General features: G+C 37.0%; 1 protein-coding gene across 1 annotated transcript in view; it reads right to left on the bottom strand.

Annotated features, from left to right (window-relative positions):
• Positions 1-2,646: 2,646 nt before the first annotated feature.
• The window catches only part of enah (ENAH actin regulator), a 211,774-nt gene continuing 194,524 nt past the window's right edge, over positions 2,647-19,896 (bottom strand). Inside the window, 3 exon segments of the mRNA XM_051925592.1 lie at positions 2,647-5,353; positions 5,606-5,663; positions 14,712-14,796. Coding sequence (XP_051781552.1) covers positions 5,316-5,353; positions 5,606-5,663; positions 14,712-14,796 — 181 coding nt within the window. The 3' untranslated portion in view covers positions 2,647-5,315.

Below are 19,896 nucleotides of genomic sequence, written 5' to 3' on the forward strand. Positions count from 1 at the left end.
TTCTGAGGAAAAAAATGAATTTAATCCATTTTGGAATAAGACTGTAACATAACAAAATGTGGAAAAAGTCATGCGCTGTGAATGCTTTCCGGATGCCCTGTATATTGTGGTGGTACACAGACGGGAAGGATGCCAGCCTGGTGATTCCTATTTAATAAGCAAAAAATAACTTGGCAAGATAAAAACTGTGTCTTCTCTGCCAAGTGCTGCTCTTTTCAAGCATCTTAAATTCCTTGGAGTTCTGTCACGTTGGAAATCTCGGAGCCAAATGACCGTTTTCTTCTAGCTGCTGGTCTGACCTCCACAACTGGGCTAGGGCTGCCCATCAGGACGGGCTTATGCATCATCTGCCATGCAAGCCTTGGAGGACTGGGCCCATGACAGGTAACAGAATTCATTTTAAACTATTTGATATCACTTGGCCTGCATGTACTTCAGCGCCTCTCTTGACCGGCACTCCTGTAAAGCTGGCTTCTCAATTCGAGGCACTCTGCACACTTTCTGCTCACTTTGAATCATGGAAGCAGATGTGCCTTCTACACCTTTTCTCTGACTTTCTGTCCTACTTGCACTTTCTTTTTTGAACGTTACACTCAAGTCGACCTGAACAATAACACTAAAGCCAAACCGATCAATCAGACTGCTCACGGGGCTGGACACACACACACACACACAAAGTAAGTACACACACGTGTGTTTTTATATATGTGTGCGCACACACACTACAGATTTTACTTTTGAATTTCTCATTGATGATGAAAAACTGAAAAAAGCAGTTTGAAACACCCCTGGTACAACATAATTTAACAGCACAACTCATGAAATGTCGAGCAAATCTACTCCTGGACAAAGCAGCAGTGCTATACAAATGAAATGCATTTTGTGCTTTACAAATCGGACTGGTAGACATGAGAGCCAAAATATAAAAATACTGATTCATTATCTTTAAAAATGATAAAGTCTGGCTTAAAAAAAATGAACAAGAACTGGTAAGACGTAAAGAGTTGTGTTGTTTAGAAACGCGTTTTTGACTTTCCGTTTGCCTTCGTCAGTCTCATTGAAATGTCTTAAACTCCCAGTACATAAGTATCACTTCACTCCTCCAGACGGACCCAAGGCTCACTATCGTCCCTGGCCTAATTATTTAATTCACGTTCATCTTTTATAAATGGTCCATATCCTACGCGAGTTCCATTTTTGATATTAACTCACCCAACCGAATTCAGGCTGCCATGTTAGCAGCAGCCAGTCCTCTGTAGTCATCATCATTTATTTCTCATCATCACCATTCAATGCAAGTCCAATGGAAAACATTTACTTTAAATAAATTTATTTTTCATATTACATATTTTAATTGCATTATTACATAAATATACATGTCATTTTTTATTGCATTAAAACATTTTATACTGAGAAGGTGGGTTTCTGTTGGGGGGGGTTCACCTTAACAGAAAAACGACAATTGCTACGGTTCATTATTAGCTAATCTTCATAAAGTGCCAAGAACACGTTTAGGAAAATGTTTTTCTCTTTTACATTTTTTCCATTTGTTTATTTGATTCTAACATATTCAGATAGTAAATTGCAGGTTAAAAATCAACCAGATTAAAATATAAAAAATGCAAATATCACTCAGTCCTGTGTCATACATTTGTTGCTTCATGTATTTTCAATCTTAAATATTTGAGTGTATTTAGGTCATTGAACATTCTGCAGTATATATGTGTATTAATTTTGTAACGGAGTACCAGAAAGAAAATTTTGATGATAAGATCACTCATGAAACCCACCATTGTAACTTTAGCTGCCATTTAAAACTAGCAGCCCCCTCATTGGTAAGATAATGCACACAGTACTTCCATTTGTTATGTGGGAGTCTTCAGGCATCCAAGGGCAGCCACTCTCGTCATCACCCCAGCAGGCACTTCACTGAGCAGGTACAGATCTAAGGCGAGGAGCACGAATTTCCAATGATGTGCTGTCAAGGGCCTGGCCGAGGTACAAGCCCCTGCCCAGTCACCATCTTTGGTGAGTTGGCTCATCTCCTCAGTGTCTGGTTTTATTCCACTTCCTAAAGACATGAAGGTTTGGTAAACTACCATCTCCTAAATCGGCCCAGTATGAGGCGGAGAGTGCAAGTGTGTGTGCGTACGCACTTGTGTATCGTGCTGGACTGCCATCCAAGTCCAACATTATTCTAAGTGCAAAGGAGTTCTGGCCTGGCTGCCTCCCCATAACCGGACAGTAAAGTAGGCGAGTTAAGAAAACGGGTGGATGTTGAAATAGATGGGACAAAAAAATAACAGCTGCCGCTCTGTTCATGTCATCTAAGAGATGGAAAAGTTGGGCCTGAAACAATGTAGCTGGGACCCTGTACTAAAATACTAAACTATGCTTCATACTAAGTTTAAAGGTTGGGTGGTTAGGATAAACTACAGCTAAAATGAACAGGAAACTTAAAAACACGGCAGCCCACCTCAATGATATTATTAACAGCAGTCCACATGCAGTGGAGGCAGCACTCAGCAAACTAATTCATTGAAAAGAAATGTTAGTAGTAAGCTAATTTCTAAATCCACATCATTTACAGTAAAGACAGTTTTTCTAGCAACATTTCAGTCCAGGAAAAAAAAAATGAAACAAGAGTAATGTATTGCAAGTTTATTTCATTCGCTCAAACAAAAAACAAAATGTTAGCTTGTATGAAATTTAAAAGAAACAGAAATAAACATTGTGGTACAAAGTGAATGGAAAAGAACCCAGAGTAGAAGAAGAAGAAGAAAAAACAAAAAAAAAAAAAGAAACAAAAATGCTTAAAACATTTCAAAACATTCAATATGTGTGACTTGGGCTGCCATTCCCATAATTATCAGAATAATTAGTAAATAAAAGGGCTTCAGCACCAGCATATTGATTTGGACATTCAATTAATAAGATTGCAATGAATACAAGAGATTTTTACACGAGATTTGGATTTCCCACAGCCCACATTTCACCCTTTGTGAGATTTTAACAAAATTACTATCTGATCATTTATCATCATCATCATCACCACCTTCTACTCACAGACAGCAGCATTTGTGAAGTGTTCACACGTTATGAAATGGTTATCCAAATCCCCACGTTCAGAATTACAAGAAGACAAGCAGAAACAAGGAACAAGTGAACCCGTGTCATCGCAGACTCGTTTCAGAACAAGGCACAGTCCTAATTAGATTACTAAGAAATCAAATTTGCCTACAATCTTAATTTAGATCAATGGAGAAAGTTGCCACATAAACAGAATCAAATGAAGTTAAAAGATTCACAAGAAAACATGTAAAAGAAAACGTGAGGAAGAGCTCTATTAGTAAATTATCCAATGTTTATATTGAAAAATAAACCACCTATACCCAGGAGGACAAAAAAAAACTTGAGTATAACCACAAGATGACTTGAAATGGGTTCTAAAGTGCAGTCATGCTGTACATTCACAAAACTACAGCAGTTCAGTGTTTTGGTTCTTCAAAACAAGTGGAAACAAAATATGCTAACACGAGAAGTCATCAAATGAATCCCACAAAACACAGCAGCTGGCACCATTTTAAATCCGCTTTGCTCGCTCTACGACGTTGTACTTAACTTAGTCACACTTGCACCTACGCGATCGAGCACATCATACCAAGTGTGCCGTAGGAAATCTACTCACCCTGCAGTAATGGGCTCCACTTCTTTATAGGAATTCCGCCTCTTTAGTGGTTCACTTGGATTAATCTGGCAAAACGCAGCTAGGACTGAATTGTGAGGAGTCACTCAAAAAATAACTGAAAACACTAATGTCCTGGAAGAATGACACGCTGTGGCTGCAAGGTTGGTTTTTTTTTTTTTTTTTCCATTTTAATAACTAAATAATAAAAAGTACACTAAGAGGGATTAACATGTTAGTGCGAAACCTTTTTTGTTTGTTTGTTTTTACCCTTTTTGTGTAACTCTCTGTTGCTATCTTGACAGTGTTGTGGAGAAACTGATTTGAGAGGCTGAGAGGCACTAATACCAAAGAGCAATGGTAATCACAGCCAGTTTGGAACATTCTGGTGTCTAAATGAAATACAAACAGCAATTAAATAAGAACTTAAATCAGGTCAGTGTAAACAAACCAGGACTATCAGTTCACAGCTCTCTCCCCCATCAATATGCATGCATTTAGCTCCTAGTACAATACAGCTGTGGAAATCATAACATGTAATTTTAATGAGTAACTATAAAAGAAATACGGAAACAACAAACTAACTAAAGGAGAAATGAAATGCCTAACAGAACCAAAAGCTTGGAGAAGTGTAAAAGGCAACTTAATGGTCATGTTACATTTATTGCTTACAAAAAAAAAAAAAATGATGGCATGGCTGTGTGATTTTATAAAACTGAACATGCAATAAAGTTTAAGTAAATGAAATGAAAAACGAAAAAAAAAAAAAATTCCGTTGACAGATGCGGTCTTTATTTGATTCACTTTTGATACCTACTGTATTTGTATGGCGGAGTCTCAGATTTGGTAAAGCGGTAAACTGATGTAGGAAGGCATCTACTTCTGTGATCACTTGACTCCTCATACTTTAAAAGGAAAAATAGTCCAAATGTAGGCTAACTATAGTTAGGCTTTCCAGCATTTATTATTTCAGAATATTAAGCCAAAAATCCTACAAATAGGCCATCCAATTAACATATCATAAAGCTACCTGATATGGCCATGATTTTAACATTAGAACAGACGTGAACAAACATCTCCAGATATTTAATGTACATATTTCAGGTATAAGAGTATTTCAGGAAGACAAGCTTTATGGAGCCCTGCAGCAGAAGACTACAACCTGTTATAAAGTCCTTCTTTCCCAAAAAAGAAAGCCTTCCTCTGTAGCCAGCACATGGCTGCAAGATGGAAACCTGCCCCTGCCCAGTGTGCCTTTGCAGTTCAGGTCTACAGAATGTGCAAATGGTCTGTCAGCATGAAGTACTTTCCTGCACTAATACTGTTTATTTACTACAAGATCTCTCTCTCTTTGCAAATTATCAGAGGAACTTTTAAGACTTTTTTTCACCCTCTGGCAAGGTGGTCATGACAAAGCAGCAAGCTCCAAGGAAAGAAGAAAGCTCTTCACTGCCGCTATAACAAGGCTCGGCTCTCCATGTTCCAAAATGTAGTACAGTGGGTCCTTCTTGCAAAACACTCTTCAGATTTTCTTTTAGTTTTGTTAAAAAAAAGTTTTATTCCCCCCCACCCTCCCGAAAGCTCTAGTGCCAGGTCAAATGTAGAAATCTGCAGTGGAACTCCTGTTCTTCTATGCACTATTTGACTTGCTCAGTTCCTGCCTGATTGCTGAAAAGAAACAGAAAGATTTTTTTTTTTTTCCAAAACCATGCAAGGGAATGTCTTCATAATCATAAACAAGAAATGCAACTTACATTTTCTATCTATAAACCATCCACTGGAAACTCTGTGTGTGCAGTCAACTCTAATTCATTTAGATATTTTAACTTTACTGCCTTATCCAAGTACAAATGTTTAAGTGCATTTAACTTGATATTTGTTTTAATAGCAATGCCAGAGTAATGGTGATTGAGTACTAACCATCAATAAGTTCTTCTTTCAGTTTTGTCAGTTCCTTCCTCATTTCATCTAAAATATCCTGTAGGACAGAGAGATGTTACATTAATCAAAAAAGTTTTCAATAATTTAGTACAGCTCACCTAATGAAATTGTGGTTTCAAATCCTTTAAAGACACTGGAAAGGTCACTAAGCCACATAAAAATACAGAAGCCAGTATGTATGTATATTCCATCTGGTTACAGGATGTCACAGTGCTGGAACAGAGTCACTGTCTGGATAAAAGACTGAGACAACGACAATAGGGGATTAGCAGATTGATACCAGGTAAAGTACAACACATGCGATTTTTAGCTTGACACAGATTCTGGAAAAATACTGAAAGACGCAGAAAGGACTGCACATGGTATTTATAGATTTACAGAAGGCATACTGTACGATAGAGATCCCTGGTAAGAGGTGTGGAGATGCACGAGAGAGATCAGAGTATCAGAGAAGTATGAGGGAACCTACACGCAAGTCAGAAGCAGTGTAGAAAGAACAGATAGGTTATATCACGGATCATCATTATGCCGATATATTTTTACACTAGTTATGAATGCTATTGCTAGGGGAACTGGAAGATGACATGATGGAATGTGACACCACTAAGAATATTGTGGAAAGGAAACTAGGAGTAGAGAAGAGCTGTAGAGGATGGTTTTAAGATTCATAGAAAAAACACAGAATATCCAAGATTTTAGAGACAAGAAAGACTTAAAAAGGGTAAATAAAAGTTCAAATATCTCAGGTCAACAATAATAGGGAATAGAAGGCTAGATCTAGAAACAAACCATAGAATACAATCAGGTTGGAAAATCCAGAAACAAGTATCGGGAGTTTTATGTGACCGAAGGATAAGAGCAAGAGCAAGGGTAAAGGGTATAAAACTGTGTCCAGACCAGCACTGCTGTACGGACCAGAAACAAGGCAGTTAAGAAGGTATGTGAAAAGAAGCTAGAAGCTACAGAAATGAGGATGCTCAGATGGATGTGGGGGGGTAACAAACCTTGTGGATATTAGACATGAAAGAATCAGAGGTACATTAAAGTTGTGGAAATCTCAAAGTAAATACAGGAAATGAGTTAAAGTGGTACTGGCATGTCATGAGGAGAGGGGTAAACAATGTGGGAAGAAGAATCATGGATATGGAGGCATTGGGACAGAGGAGAAGACGACCAAAAACAAGGTGGATGGACTGTGTAAAGGGAGATCTAAGGGAGAAAGTCAAGCTAGGAAGTGAGAGTGGAGGAGGTTGGCCAATATAGTAACTCCACATGAAAGTGGTAGTCACGGTCTGTAAGTGGTCTTCATGCTTTCCTTATGGTTACATGGGATTTGCTCCAGTTTTCTTCCCAAAACCCTAAGGCAGCTAATTGGTAATTCTAAACTGATCCCATGTGGATATGTGCTCTGATGGGCCCTGTGATGGACTCAATCCATATCAGGGATTTGATCCAGTCTTGCATGCCATGATTCAAGGATAGGCTTTGGCTCTTTGTGATGCTAAATTGGAACAAGAAGGTTTGAAGATATTATGTTAGCCGCTATCATGTACAGTAATCCCTCACTATATCATGCTTCGACTTTCGCGGCTTCACTCTATTGCGGATTTTATATGTAAGCATATCTAAATATATAACACGGATTTTTAGCTGCCTAGCGGGTTTCTGCGGACAATGGGTCTTTTTACTTCTGGTATTTGCTTCCTCAGTTGGTTTGCCCAGTTGATTTCATACAAGAGATGCTATTGGCGGATGGCTGAGAAGCTACCCAATCAGAGCACACAGTTAAGTTCCTGTGTGCTGCTGATTGGCTCAGCGACGGAGTGCTGCATTAACCAGGAAGTCTCATCTCACTCATTCAGCATTAACATGCTACTGCTTCAGGGGCCATGTCCAAGCACCAACAGAAGATGCAAATGGTTGCAGAAAAGGTAAAAGTTTTGGATATGTTGAAGGAAGGGAACAGCTACACCGCTGCAGGACACCATTACGGCATCAATGAGTCCACGATTCTTTTTATTTAAAAAGGAGGAAAAGCATATAAGATCTACGGCCGCAGTGTCCTTTAACCAGGGTGCAAAACGAGTTGCAAGTGGACGTGATAAGGCAGTAGTCTGGATGGAATCTGTTTTAGGGATTTGGATTGAAGAGTGCTGGAAGAACAACAACGGCAGTGCTACACAGTTGCCTGAAGAGGCTCCTTTAGAAGAGCTGTAACGCTATCCTTTGTTGTGCAGTAAAATTAAACTCGTCGTTATCAGACAAGTCGTCGTGTCATTGTTGGTGAGTAACCATAATTAAATATCTACATACAGTACTTATTACATGTACATAGTTTAGTGTCACTGTACACACATTTTACTGTATACAATTTTTCTTGCATTGTACGTATTTATTGCTGGTGGCCTGTCTGTCGTCATGGCTGTAACATATGTGATATCGGAGATGCTCGATATCTTTAAAATAATATTTAGGTTTTACTGTATATAAACTGTGTTTACATACATAATTTCAACGAATCTTACCTAATATCTAAGAGAATACAAAGGGCTTATGCTGTATAATTGTGCAGGAAATGTTTATAATAGTGTGGGAGAGTTTATAAGGGCTTACAATATATAAAAATAACCATATGAACATATGATTTCTACTTCGCGGATTTTCACCTTTCGCGGGGGGGGGTTCTGGAACGCAACCCCCGCGATGGAGGAGGGATTACTGTAAACTAGTTCACCATTAAAATCTATCCAATATTCTTGCAGTAGAACTTTTTAGTAGACTGAAATTTAAATTTTGCTTCCTATCTACAAGTGTGTATGTGTACACATGGAAAGTAAGGTATACAATTACATACAGACATCATCATCTAAATATGTAAAAATACTGGACAAATATCATTTAAAAATATTGTGACAAGTTACTTCTTTATGGAAAATATTAAATCTTAGCAGGCCCAACATGTAAGAAATGCTGCACTGTTGTTCTGCTTTACAGATAAGACACAGAAGTGTTTAATATCTGTTAACTGTATAGTCAAAAGACTCTGCAATTTCCTTAAAAGTTAATGTTTACTCCTGTTTCCTGAACAGCAGTTTGTTTGTTGGGTATCACAGAAAAACAAATGAGCAAATTAACTCCATCTCAAACATTTAATTAATATTATTTTAATTACCTCTGAAAGCTTCCTACAGAACAGCTGACAAATATCCTTACTGCCATCTTAAAAATGTAGTAATTGTGGGTGTCTTGTTTGTTGTAGGATACATGACTTATCTGTTTGTGTGCTTTAGGAAAAATATGATAACTCAGGTTCCTGCATTTTTCTACTCTGTGCTGGGATTTTTTTCTGACTTCTTACCTGATTAAAAAAATCACAAAATTGTGCAGTGAATTTCTGTGGTGTGAAGTACATGTGGTTACAAGGTAACTCATTTGTGACAAAACATCTGCTCAGATGTCTGCATTTTCAGAGTGAATGGCACCTTGCTGGTGTACAAATGTGTGTTGCAGCCCAATGGTTGAGAAATGCTGCTCTGTTACATCTACTCCAAAACACTTAAAAGCTATAGCTGGTAATTATTCAGTGTAGTATTTGGTTAAACAACTCAACTCAAGTTCTGGTTGTGAAAATGAAAGCAAAAAAATGTCTGGTCAGCTACAAAATGTAATAAATTTGCAACATATGACAAGGCAAAGTAATAAAGAATTAAATTGTGTTTTCTGACCATAAAAATTCACTTGAACACAAGTAGATTAAACTCTAATGTTCTAACATAATTGCTGCATACACATGACTTCCATAACAGTAAAGTGGTGATAAAAGTATTCACAGCAAAGTTGTCAAGTTTATGACTCTGAAAATGGTACAAAGATCTCTCTTTAGCTTAGGGTTCTGGATGAATGAGGACAAAATGTTACTGGGCAGCAATCCACAGTCAACTGAAAAGTACAATCATCTTCAAAGTCAGAACAATATTACATTTTAGTTTTACTGTATTCACTTTAAATTTACTGTGTTACCTTTATGTATTCCATACTACTCACAGGACTATTCCAAGAAAAAAATATTGAAAAATGAGTAGTTAATTTGTTTCTTCGAACTGATTAATACAATACTTTACTCAAAGATTGCTCAAATCATTCTTCACCCAGCCTGCAATTAATTTAACATAGTACCACAACCATCACAAGTCAAACAAGCCATTCCACCATAAAACTCAAGGTCTTAAGTTTCCATACTGGATGCCAGTTAAATAAGAGTCAATTTCAAAATTTTACCACATACTGTGGAACCTATTGATGAATGTGTAGAGTACATCCCTTTACATTACATAAGTTTTAAACATCTACTGTATTTTCCAGCAGTATAACCTTTATATAAATAATGCTCAAACACTTAACAATATAACCTGCTAGCTTTATGGATACCACAACAATCTGAAACCCAAGTCTGAATACTAAAGTACAGACTAGTCTTATGAAAGCCACTGACATGGCTGTTGCAAAGTCCTTTAGTGTCTGTCAGCTATGCGCCTGAACTAAAATTGTGGCAATCATCAATAACCACCTATTACTTACTATGCTACCCGGTCTTTAATTTTTGTCACATCCAGTTTGTTGACTAAACATCTTCTCTCGACATACAGAATGATGCATTAAGGGTGGCTGACATTGTACTATTATATCACAATTCTATCATAACAAGGGGGCTCCGCCCCCTGCTCGCTTTGCTCGCCTACCCCCGGGGTTGGGTAACCCGAAATACATTGATGAATGTATGAGATATATCGAATTGTAAAGGTGTAGATGACGAACAAAGGAAATAAAAAACCCATAGCATGGCACATTAGAAGGATCTATTGGAATACTTCTTTATACACAACATTTGTAGTAAAATCGTTGATAAGAGTGCATCATCTGGATCTAACACGTAGATCTGTGCATATTTGCATTCGTGATTTGGCTCAGGGTGCACTGTTCCAATCCGATGTAATATTTGTCCACAAACGCAAAAGCAGTATGGGCCATTGCCAGCTGGTGGCCTGATATTTACCCCGGTAGATGCAAAAGCAAATGAACTATTGTAGGATCTAATGCAGTCCATAATGTTTTTACTTTCGGGTACATTGTTAGTTAGAAACATCCGTAGATATTCAGGATATTCATCCAAAGGAGGCAGTCTAACCTGACCCCTTTGACAACAACGTGTAAACTCATTAGTTGTATTGCCAGTTGTTTCTTCAGGGAAGGTAAGTGAATGACAATGACAGCAAATGATATTCATTAATCCTAATGAATGTTCATTAATAGTGGACACACTTAAAACCAAAAAGCCCTCAACCTGGGTGGGATGCTACAATACTTTCGAATTTTACTGCTTTCATATTGTATACCTTTGTCTGCATGTGTATCGCGCCATCGTTTGTTTGAGCCTTTTGAATTCCACTGCCTTCATAATCTCTTATCTGCCTTTTTTTCTCTCCAATGCCTTTGGGTCTCTATTCTCCGTATTGTCCTTATACGCTTTCTATGCGCCGAGAGCACATGATTTGTGTGTACCATATGCTTTTAATTTACACGATTGATTTTTTTTTGGATCGGTGTGCTCTTATATATGCCGTACTCTCTTTGTGGACCTTTGCGGACCCCGTAGTGTCTTAACCCGTGCCTGCTTTGCTTCCGCAGTTTCTGACGCTTGTTGTAGGCGCCTGCGTTCATTGATCTTATCCAGGTGGGCTCGTGTGTGTATCGTTGAGCTGTATTTTGTTCGAATTTGATGTAAAGTATTCAGCGGTTTGTACAATCCCAAGCAGCACATTATTCCTAACTTCACTCCGCAGTAGTGCCACTCACAATATGGCGGTTGTTTTATTTGCTATTTCCGTTAGTTGAGCTGTACACGCCTGCGCAGTACGTCTCATGGTCCCATCGCCGTGTACCTGCGTCCATGCCATCCGGTTTACCATTCTCGGTTAGTAATATGGATATCTGCCACTTGCGTGCAACACATTACAGGGTATAAAGTCTGCCATTTGCAATAAGGCTGAAACTTTCAGTGTGTGTGTCTGAGTTTTCATTTTGTATTTTGCTGCTTTTCACAGACCATAATTTTTATTACTTTTTAAAAATTTTCCTTAATCATCTACTTTTGAACACAAATACAAGGAATACATTTATTACAATGCATTTTATTAGCTATACTGTATACCATAGATATATAAAAATGTGCGCAATTACTATAAACTCTTATTTTTCTGTCATATTTATAAATCTATGCATAATCAAAGTCTGTCTTTTGAAAAAAGGCTACATAAAAATATACTGAATTAACCTGTCACCTTGGAAATGTACAATATCAGAACACTACATTAATTTCTATCCATCCATTTTCTAATCCTGCTTAATCCAAGTTTATGACTGCAGCATTGGGTTTAAGGAAGGAGCCAACCAGACAATTTAGTCCATCACAGGGAATACTCATGCAAACAGTCACACTGGGCATATTTAGAGTGAACAAAAAACCAAACTTCATGTTTTTGTGATGTTGAAGTAAAACCAAAGTACAATACAAAAATCCAGTGTAGACAACATGTTCAGCAGGATCACTGATCAACACCAAACCCCAAAGCAGCCACCAAAGTTGTGGAAATGGAATAAAACTTGGGAGTAGACACACTGGAAGAAATTGGTCTATTAAGTAAATCTACAATCATCCTGGACCAACAGCTACTGTAGGTCCTCCTAACAATCTGAATTTATTGGCTCATGTAATCAGCAAGGTTTTAAAAGGGCAGCACTTAGATTTTTCTTAAGACTTCCGTGTTCTTCCATCAAGGAGCAGGATTCTACAAAAAAATCCTATATGTAGAATGGTAGTTGCTGCCATGAGTAGATGCAACAGATCAATAACAATATTCAGATACCATGAAGATATTAAAATATTGCTCAATTCAAACATTGTCTCAAGAGACCCAGTGTGCACCATGAAAACATCCGACACCACCAGCTTAGAGCAACACCACGCTGAATGAATCCAGGGACCCAAAGGAATTCTGATATTTTCTGATCGTGCCACAGAATGAATAGGCATAAAGCAGGGTTCATCAAACCAGGCAACGTTTTCCCAGTGCTCCAGTGTTCGGTAATTGTATTCTTGAGCCTTCATAACTTTGGCAACTATCCTCCATTGATAACCAATTCCATATCATTAAAATACTTAACTCTGGTGTACCATCATGAACTGATCATACACACAACACAATCTAATGGCACCTGCATACCTGATAAATAGCAATGTCTGTTTGTACATATAATGCTCTTACTGACAGAGAAGTCTATGATATGGGACAGGCGTCAAATAAAATGGCCATTATTGTTTTGTAATCCCTTTACAATAACATCAACTGTGTAATGGTAAGTTCTTATTTTGATAAAAAATATTTAATTCAACCAGTTAAGTAGAAAACATGACACATGAAGTAGTAAATGCACAGAATATTTTTTTCTCTGTAGAAGAGGCTTAGCAACAGAAAAAAAAAAATTCAGGTTTTCAGACTTTGCTTTGCAAACTGAATGCTTTAATAGAAGTATCTAGTAGATCCCCATAAAATGTGCCTGCTCACAGTGGGCTAAGGTTGCCCATTAGGAGAGTTTAACACATTTCTGGCAGCTTGTGATTTCACTTCTGTGATCTTCACTTCTGTTAAGTAAGGCCGAGAGACCCCATGCTGTTCAAACTAGTTACACACCGCAATGGTCACTTCTCAAAGTCTATTTGGGTCCTCAAACTACTGACCTACAAGCAGATCATAAGCGAATAGGCACACCTCGACTGTACTCTTAACCAAAGCCTAATATTGATGTGTCTAGAAGTCCACCTTTACATTTTCTGTACTTACTTTTTTTCTGGTCAGACACATTGGAAGGCAGAACTTTACCACAACTAACAAACTATAAAATATGGCAGAACACTTACCCATATCCTCTTATGGGCCGATTTAGACATAAATAAACTAAATACAAAGCACTTCTGTTAACCATGGAAGGAAACTCAAAAAAAACAAAAAAAAAAAAAAACAAAAACAGCATCATTCCATGAGGGAAATGAACAGGAGTTCAATTACACTGAAAGTAGACAAATATACAACATAAACATCCACTCTCCATAATTTACATAAATTAAAATGGTATTAAAAAAACCTTTAAAATAATCAGTGTAATATTTGTTAAACAACACAAAGTGTCCATGGTAAATAAAAATAAGTTATGAAAGTTTAACAGAGTACATTGGCATTGGCTGTGCTGTGTCTTTAGATAGGAAAGCTATAAAATGTTCCAGCCGAGACAAGCTCCTTATCTAATGTAGTACAGGAACATAGGGACGCCTAAACTTATAGCAAACAATCCAGAAACAGCAAACGGCACACCCATACTGCATATCTCAATGCATACAAACTGCACTATAAAAAATTGATCACTATAATATAGTAACATATTCAGATGAGGAGAATGTTAAATAATGCATTACTTTTTTATTTAAAAAACAAAATGATAAAAAGATAAAATTCTTTAAGTTTCTTGAAGGATTAAATTGAAGCATACTAATAAATGCTGCAGTTTTGAACACACATTTTGTAAAGCCATTACTGATTTTTAACTGTTTTAAATTTTACTTACGTTTGTTTTGACTGATGATATGATTAAAATGTGAGTGAAAATGAAATATAATTTAGTTTAGACAAGAGAACACTAAAGTTAAAACACTTTATGTAAGGGATTTTCTTTCAAATTTCTAAAAAAAAAAACCAAAAAAAAAAAACCTGAGGTGTGGCAAATGCAAATGACTAAAAACTTGGAACACTTTTGAAATGACTGTGTAACATGAATATCTTCATATCTTATATCATTAAGGCACCCAAAGAGAACAGTCACATGAAGGACCTTTATAAACTGCTGTGCAAATAAGGATACAACACACAGACATGGATAGACAGAAAATCACAAGAAATGTTTTTTATGATTTCAGAGAGTTGAGTTATAAGAGAATGACCAAAATGCTGCAGGAACGTCATGGAGGGCAGCTTACCTGTTTTAATCTGTCATAGTCTAATCCTTCTCCTGACACCCCATTGGCACTTAGGGACCCAGTTGGCGTTGGTGTGGACTTCGGTCTATTTATAAGACAAAACAAATTACTAATGTATTGTTTTGCTAATTTAGCTACCTACAAAATAAAAATACATTGAAGTCTCCTACTTATACTTAAGTTTCCCTCTGTTGATATAACCAGAACTTACACTATGATAAATTTAATAACCTGTACCATTACTATTGAGTAGAAACTAGAAAAATATACAAATATGTACCACATAATACAAGATGCATGCAAGAATATAAGCAAATAGTTTTATGTATTTCTTATCTCATTTATATCTCAGGATTCACATTAAATAGATGTACAATCCTACCAAATTTCAGCTTTTTAAACACAGCAAGTTCAATAAATACCACTGTCCACATTGTGATACACCTAAACAGTACATGTTTATGGGAGGTGCACCAGAAATATAATGTACTAATGTACTTCATCTTGTGATGCTCACCAAGCTATGATGCAAAATTTATATATGGATTATTATCAATTATGCACTACAGGTCCACAAAACATTTTATATTTTAATTTTGAAAATATGAATATTACAATGGCATTGTACTTAATAAAATAATAAAACAAATACAAGCATTTACTTCAAAATCAATACAGAGAGAACAAAGGAAAAATAGAAATACACAGGAGAAAAAAAGCAAAACAAGATTCCTCTTGAACAGCTCGGAAAACTGAAAATTTTGTTGATGCAAAACACTACACAAGTGGCAGTATCTGTGATTAAATGGCAATGACTCTTGATGGTGTAAGAATGCATTTGGTGGCATGCATTTTGAGGATTTGTGTGCACGAGCATGATTAAGGATTAATTTAGTAAAATAATAGACTGAATAGGTCATGATGAAACTTGAGGAATGAAGTTTGATCAATTTTAGAACTCCACAGAGATGCCAATCACACTTGGTATCATGTGCATAAATGGCAGGATTTGGTTCATGATACGCTAGAACAACAGGGGAAAAGTGTGCCAATCAATTGCAGGTTATATCTTATAAAAAGAATGTCGTTCCGTATAATTACACATTTATTGGTACTGTACATGCTTTCCTTGGAAAAACAGCACAGTCATATTCACCTTTCATTTCAAAAGGGCAGGAGTCCAATGAAAGGCCAAAGCATTTGATAATAAGAATTTGTGAAATACAGTCATCCCTCACCTATCGCGGGGGTTACGTTCCAGAGCCCCCCACGATAGGTGAAAATCCGCGAAGTAGCGACCTATATTTATTTTATTATTGATACATATTTTAAGGCTTTATAAACCCTTCCCACACTCTTATAAACACTTCCTACATTCTTAAACACCACAGACCAACACTGCACACAGCGATCAGACGTCGATGTGTCTGCACTCGCTTTGTGAAGGGGGGCAGCTGAACTCACGCTGAGCAGAAATGGATTTTGTGCTGCTTCTGCCAAAAAGCCTGCTTGTCGCTCTGCGCTTTCGGAAGGAGGAGGAGGAGTGGGGGTGTGTGAGGGCTGAACGTACGTTCGCTCAAACCCCCCTCCCCGGAGGCGCAGTAGCTCCTGCCACTTCGCATTGTCAAGGGGGTGTGGAGCTGAATGAACGCTAAGGAGAAGTGGACTTTGTGCTGGCTTTGTGCTGCTTGTCGCTCTGCGTGTCAATAATTTAAAAGCCTGTACAGCACCTATTTTCCTGTCTCACTGTCTTATCTTGCGTGAAGTTAAAATGTTTTATAATAGTGAGATGTTACTCATATCCTTAGCCCGACATCCACATATCATATGTGTTAACAAAGTGTGTTTTATAAGTTTACATGTGTTTAAAGCATGTGGGATGGGTATTTTACGGCTTAAACTATAAAAATGTTTATTTATATGGTCTTTCTATATCGCGGATTTTCTCCTGTTGCTGATGGGTCTAGAACATAACATCCGCGATAGGCGGGCAATCACTTGTATTTAAAAACCCGCGAAGTCGTGAATCCGTGAAAAGTGAACCGTGAAGTAGCGAGGGATTACTGTACATTTACTTGAAATGACCATGCCTAACATCTAAATGTTTCACAAGTTGCAGACCTATTTTTGATATAGCCCATCATGGTGTGGGCATCCCTGTTCCTTATGTACCCGAGTTAACCATAACTGTGAGAAACCTTCAGAATTTCCTTAGGGTGGTATGAAAATCAATGACCGCAACCATGCAAAAACCTACTTTTGCAAGGTTAAGGAATGTAAAAAATTCAGAATTCTGAAGCACATCTGGCTGCAAAATTTGATATTAGGAATTGGAATCCTGTACAACATTGCTAGTGATGAATTAAAAACATCCTCGGATGAAGCCTTAGATTAGACACTGCCTCCAACATTCTAAAGACAAATATTTCAAAAATGAAGAAACATAAAAAAAATATATAATATTTTGAAATTAGGTGTGGTTTTATTTAAAATGTATTACAATCCATTTAAAGTGATTTCTTAACAGTGCGATTTATAAAACCTCCATTACAATTTTGTGACAACATATTCAAAATTGAGCTACAAATACTTTTTAATAATAGTTACTTTTACCAATTCATTCATTATTATACCCTAAAAACTGAATAAACAAAAACCATCATCTAACTGTGTTGAGACGCAACTTGAAGTTTTGTATTACATTTTTAAAACACATTAGTGTAATTTATTTTCCTAGCATTAATGTTTTTGTGTCTGCCAAAACATAACTATGAAATACAGATGCAGTACATCATAATTAATGTATCAAATACAAAATATTTTAAAACTAGTATTAAAAAAAAAAAAAAAAAAAAAAAAATTTTTTGATGTTGGTGTTAAAGCACAAATAATCTGCAAACGTAACTTTTGACTTTTCAGATGTGCCTATGTAAAATAACAGCTTCACTAAAAGAGTAGTCTTGAGTTTGATTAAAAGCTAACCAATTCCTATTTTTCTGACATGCTGAAAATCCCACCCTTATAAATTCTTTACATGGGTCAAGTCTGGAGGGAAGGAAAGTGGCCATAAGCCAGAATTTCCTGTTGTTGCTTCCTTTCTGAAACATGTGCAGGTATGGCCCGCTATGAACTGGAGAGCAGCAGGCTGCATTTCCATGAATCTTTAACATGGATCAAAGAATATACTTCATTGTCAAATAAAATGAGCAACTCATCACATCCCTGAAGGCAATTTAGCAAAGCACATTCAGAGTAGGAAAAACTAGGGTTGTTTGAAATAGGATGGGTCTAGTTTCAATCACTACTATATCTGTTTATGGGTAATTTGTAAGCACTTCCCATATTATTATCACAGATTGGAAAATCTAAGCAGATTAATAGGAATAATAGAAATTAAACACTTCGATTCCATATGTGTGGGAATGTTCTCTCTTTATAGTCTATTTTTTTTTTACATTAAATTTAATATGCAGCCAAATTAATTTTCTATTTACAGGTAAAAGTTGACCTTAAACTTGATTAAAACCTAAATTTATTCCTATCTTAAATGGAGGCCATATGTTTGCAGGATATTATGCAATGTCCTTAAATCTGGAAGAATGTGGATAGAATGCAATGGACTGACATCATAGTTTTAATCCTTCTAAAAATTGAAACACTAGAGTGGCTAGAAGGAAGACATGTTTAATTTAAAGGCATATGACAGCCTGCTTGGACTTTCAAAGGAGGAGGACGTTGGGAGCATGCATTGGACTTTCAAAGCATGAAAAAAAAAAAAAAAAAAAAAAGATTTTCTTGTCTGATTAAACAAAAATTGAACACTCTGGGCAGAACTCAAGGCACTTTGTTTGATGAAGACCAGGCTCTGCTCATCATCTGCATAATACATTCCGTACCGTGAAGCATGAAGGTAGCAGCATTGTACACAGACAATCTTTTGAATGCAGCCAAAAACAGACAGGTCCCTGATGAAACCCTGCTCCAGAGCGCACACAACCTCAAGCAATGGTTCAATTTTTAGCACAATGATGACCTAACATATACAGCCAAGACAACACCTGAGTGACTCCTCGAGTGGCCCAGGCAAAGCCCCCACTTAAACTCCTGAAGATGGCAGTTTACTGGCACTTCCCATCCATTCTATCTAATCACTGAAAACCTGAGAGAATGTGCCAGGAAGAATGGAATAAACTGTCCAAATTCAGGTATGCAAAGCTAGTAGAAACGTACCCGAGAAGAATCCAAGCTGTAATTGCTGCGAAATATCTATATGAACATTTACGTAAATGAGACATTTCACTATTTGATTTTTAAAAATTAGTATACCTTTCTAAAACATGTTTTTACTTTGTATTATGAGTTATTAAGTGTAGGCAAAAATGGCAAATGTATCCATTAAAATTAAAACTACAGCACAAGGTTTGCAGAAAGTGAATGGGTCCAAATAAACTATGAATTCTAGTGTTAATGGCAACCACCTCACATTAAGTAGAATATCATTCTGATGATTTCATCATGTTTTACACATTCACTTTTGAAATGATGAAAGCCTCAAAACATAAGTACTGTGTACATTGTCTTACTAGTGCGCTTTTTTCCCCCCCATGGTTATTCTTAATACACGCTATATATTATATACATATACATATATACACACACACACAGTAGACCCCCGTGAAGTCGCGGTTCAGGGTTCGTGGATTTTTCCTTAGAACCTAACTATTTATTGTTAGTGGAAAGTGCAAATATCCTCTGCAATTTTTTACGGCTTTTTTCGTGGCAATACTGTGCTGTAGAGAGAACAGGAAGCAACCGCTGAGGGAAACGTGGTTTGAGATGGTGAAAGTAGCCAATCCGAGAGCGTTATTCATTTCTCCTTGCTGCTGATTGACTGCTGCCCTGTGACATGTCTCCAGCTGAGTGTCCTCGTGTTTTCCATTTTGTTATTGTATTCATTTTGTTATTCTTAAACGCACAAGATGTCACTGAAATGCCCTGCACCTTCTAAGGCTTCTGGCACTGAGCCTAAGCGCCAGAAGAAGTTTAAAACACTCCAGGAGAAGGTTGAACTACTGGATTTACTCCGGGAACTAAAAAGTTATGCTGTAGTAGCGCGCCACTATGGCATTAACGAAAGCACTGCACACTACATAAAGAAGAACGAAGCAGCGATCTGGAGTACCGT

Source organism: Erpetoichthys calabaricus, chromosome 3 (genome assembly GCF_900747795.2).
Source record: "Erpetoichthys calabaricus chromosome 3, fErpCal1.3, whole genome shotgun sequence".
Classification (NCBI taxonomy): domain Eukaryota; kingdom Metazoa; phylum Chordata; class Cladistia; order Polypteriformes; family Polypteridae; genus Erpetoichthys; species Erpetoichthys calabaricus.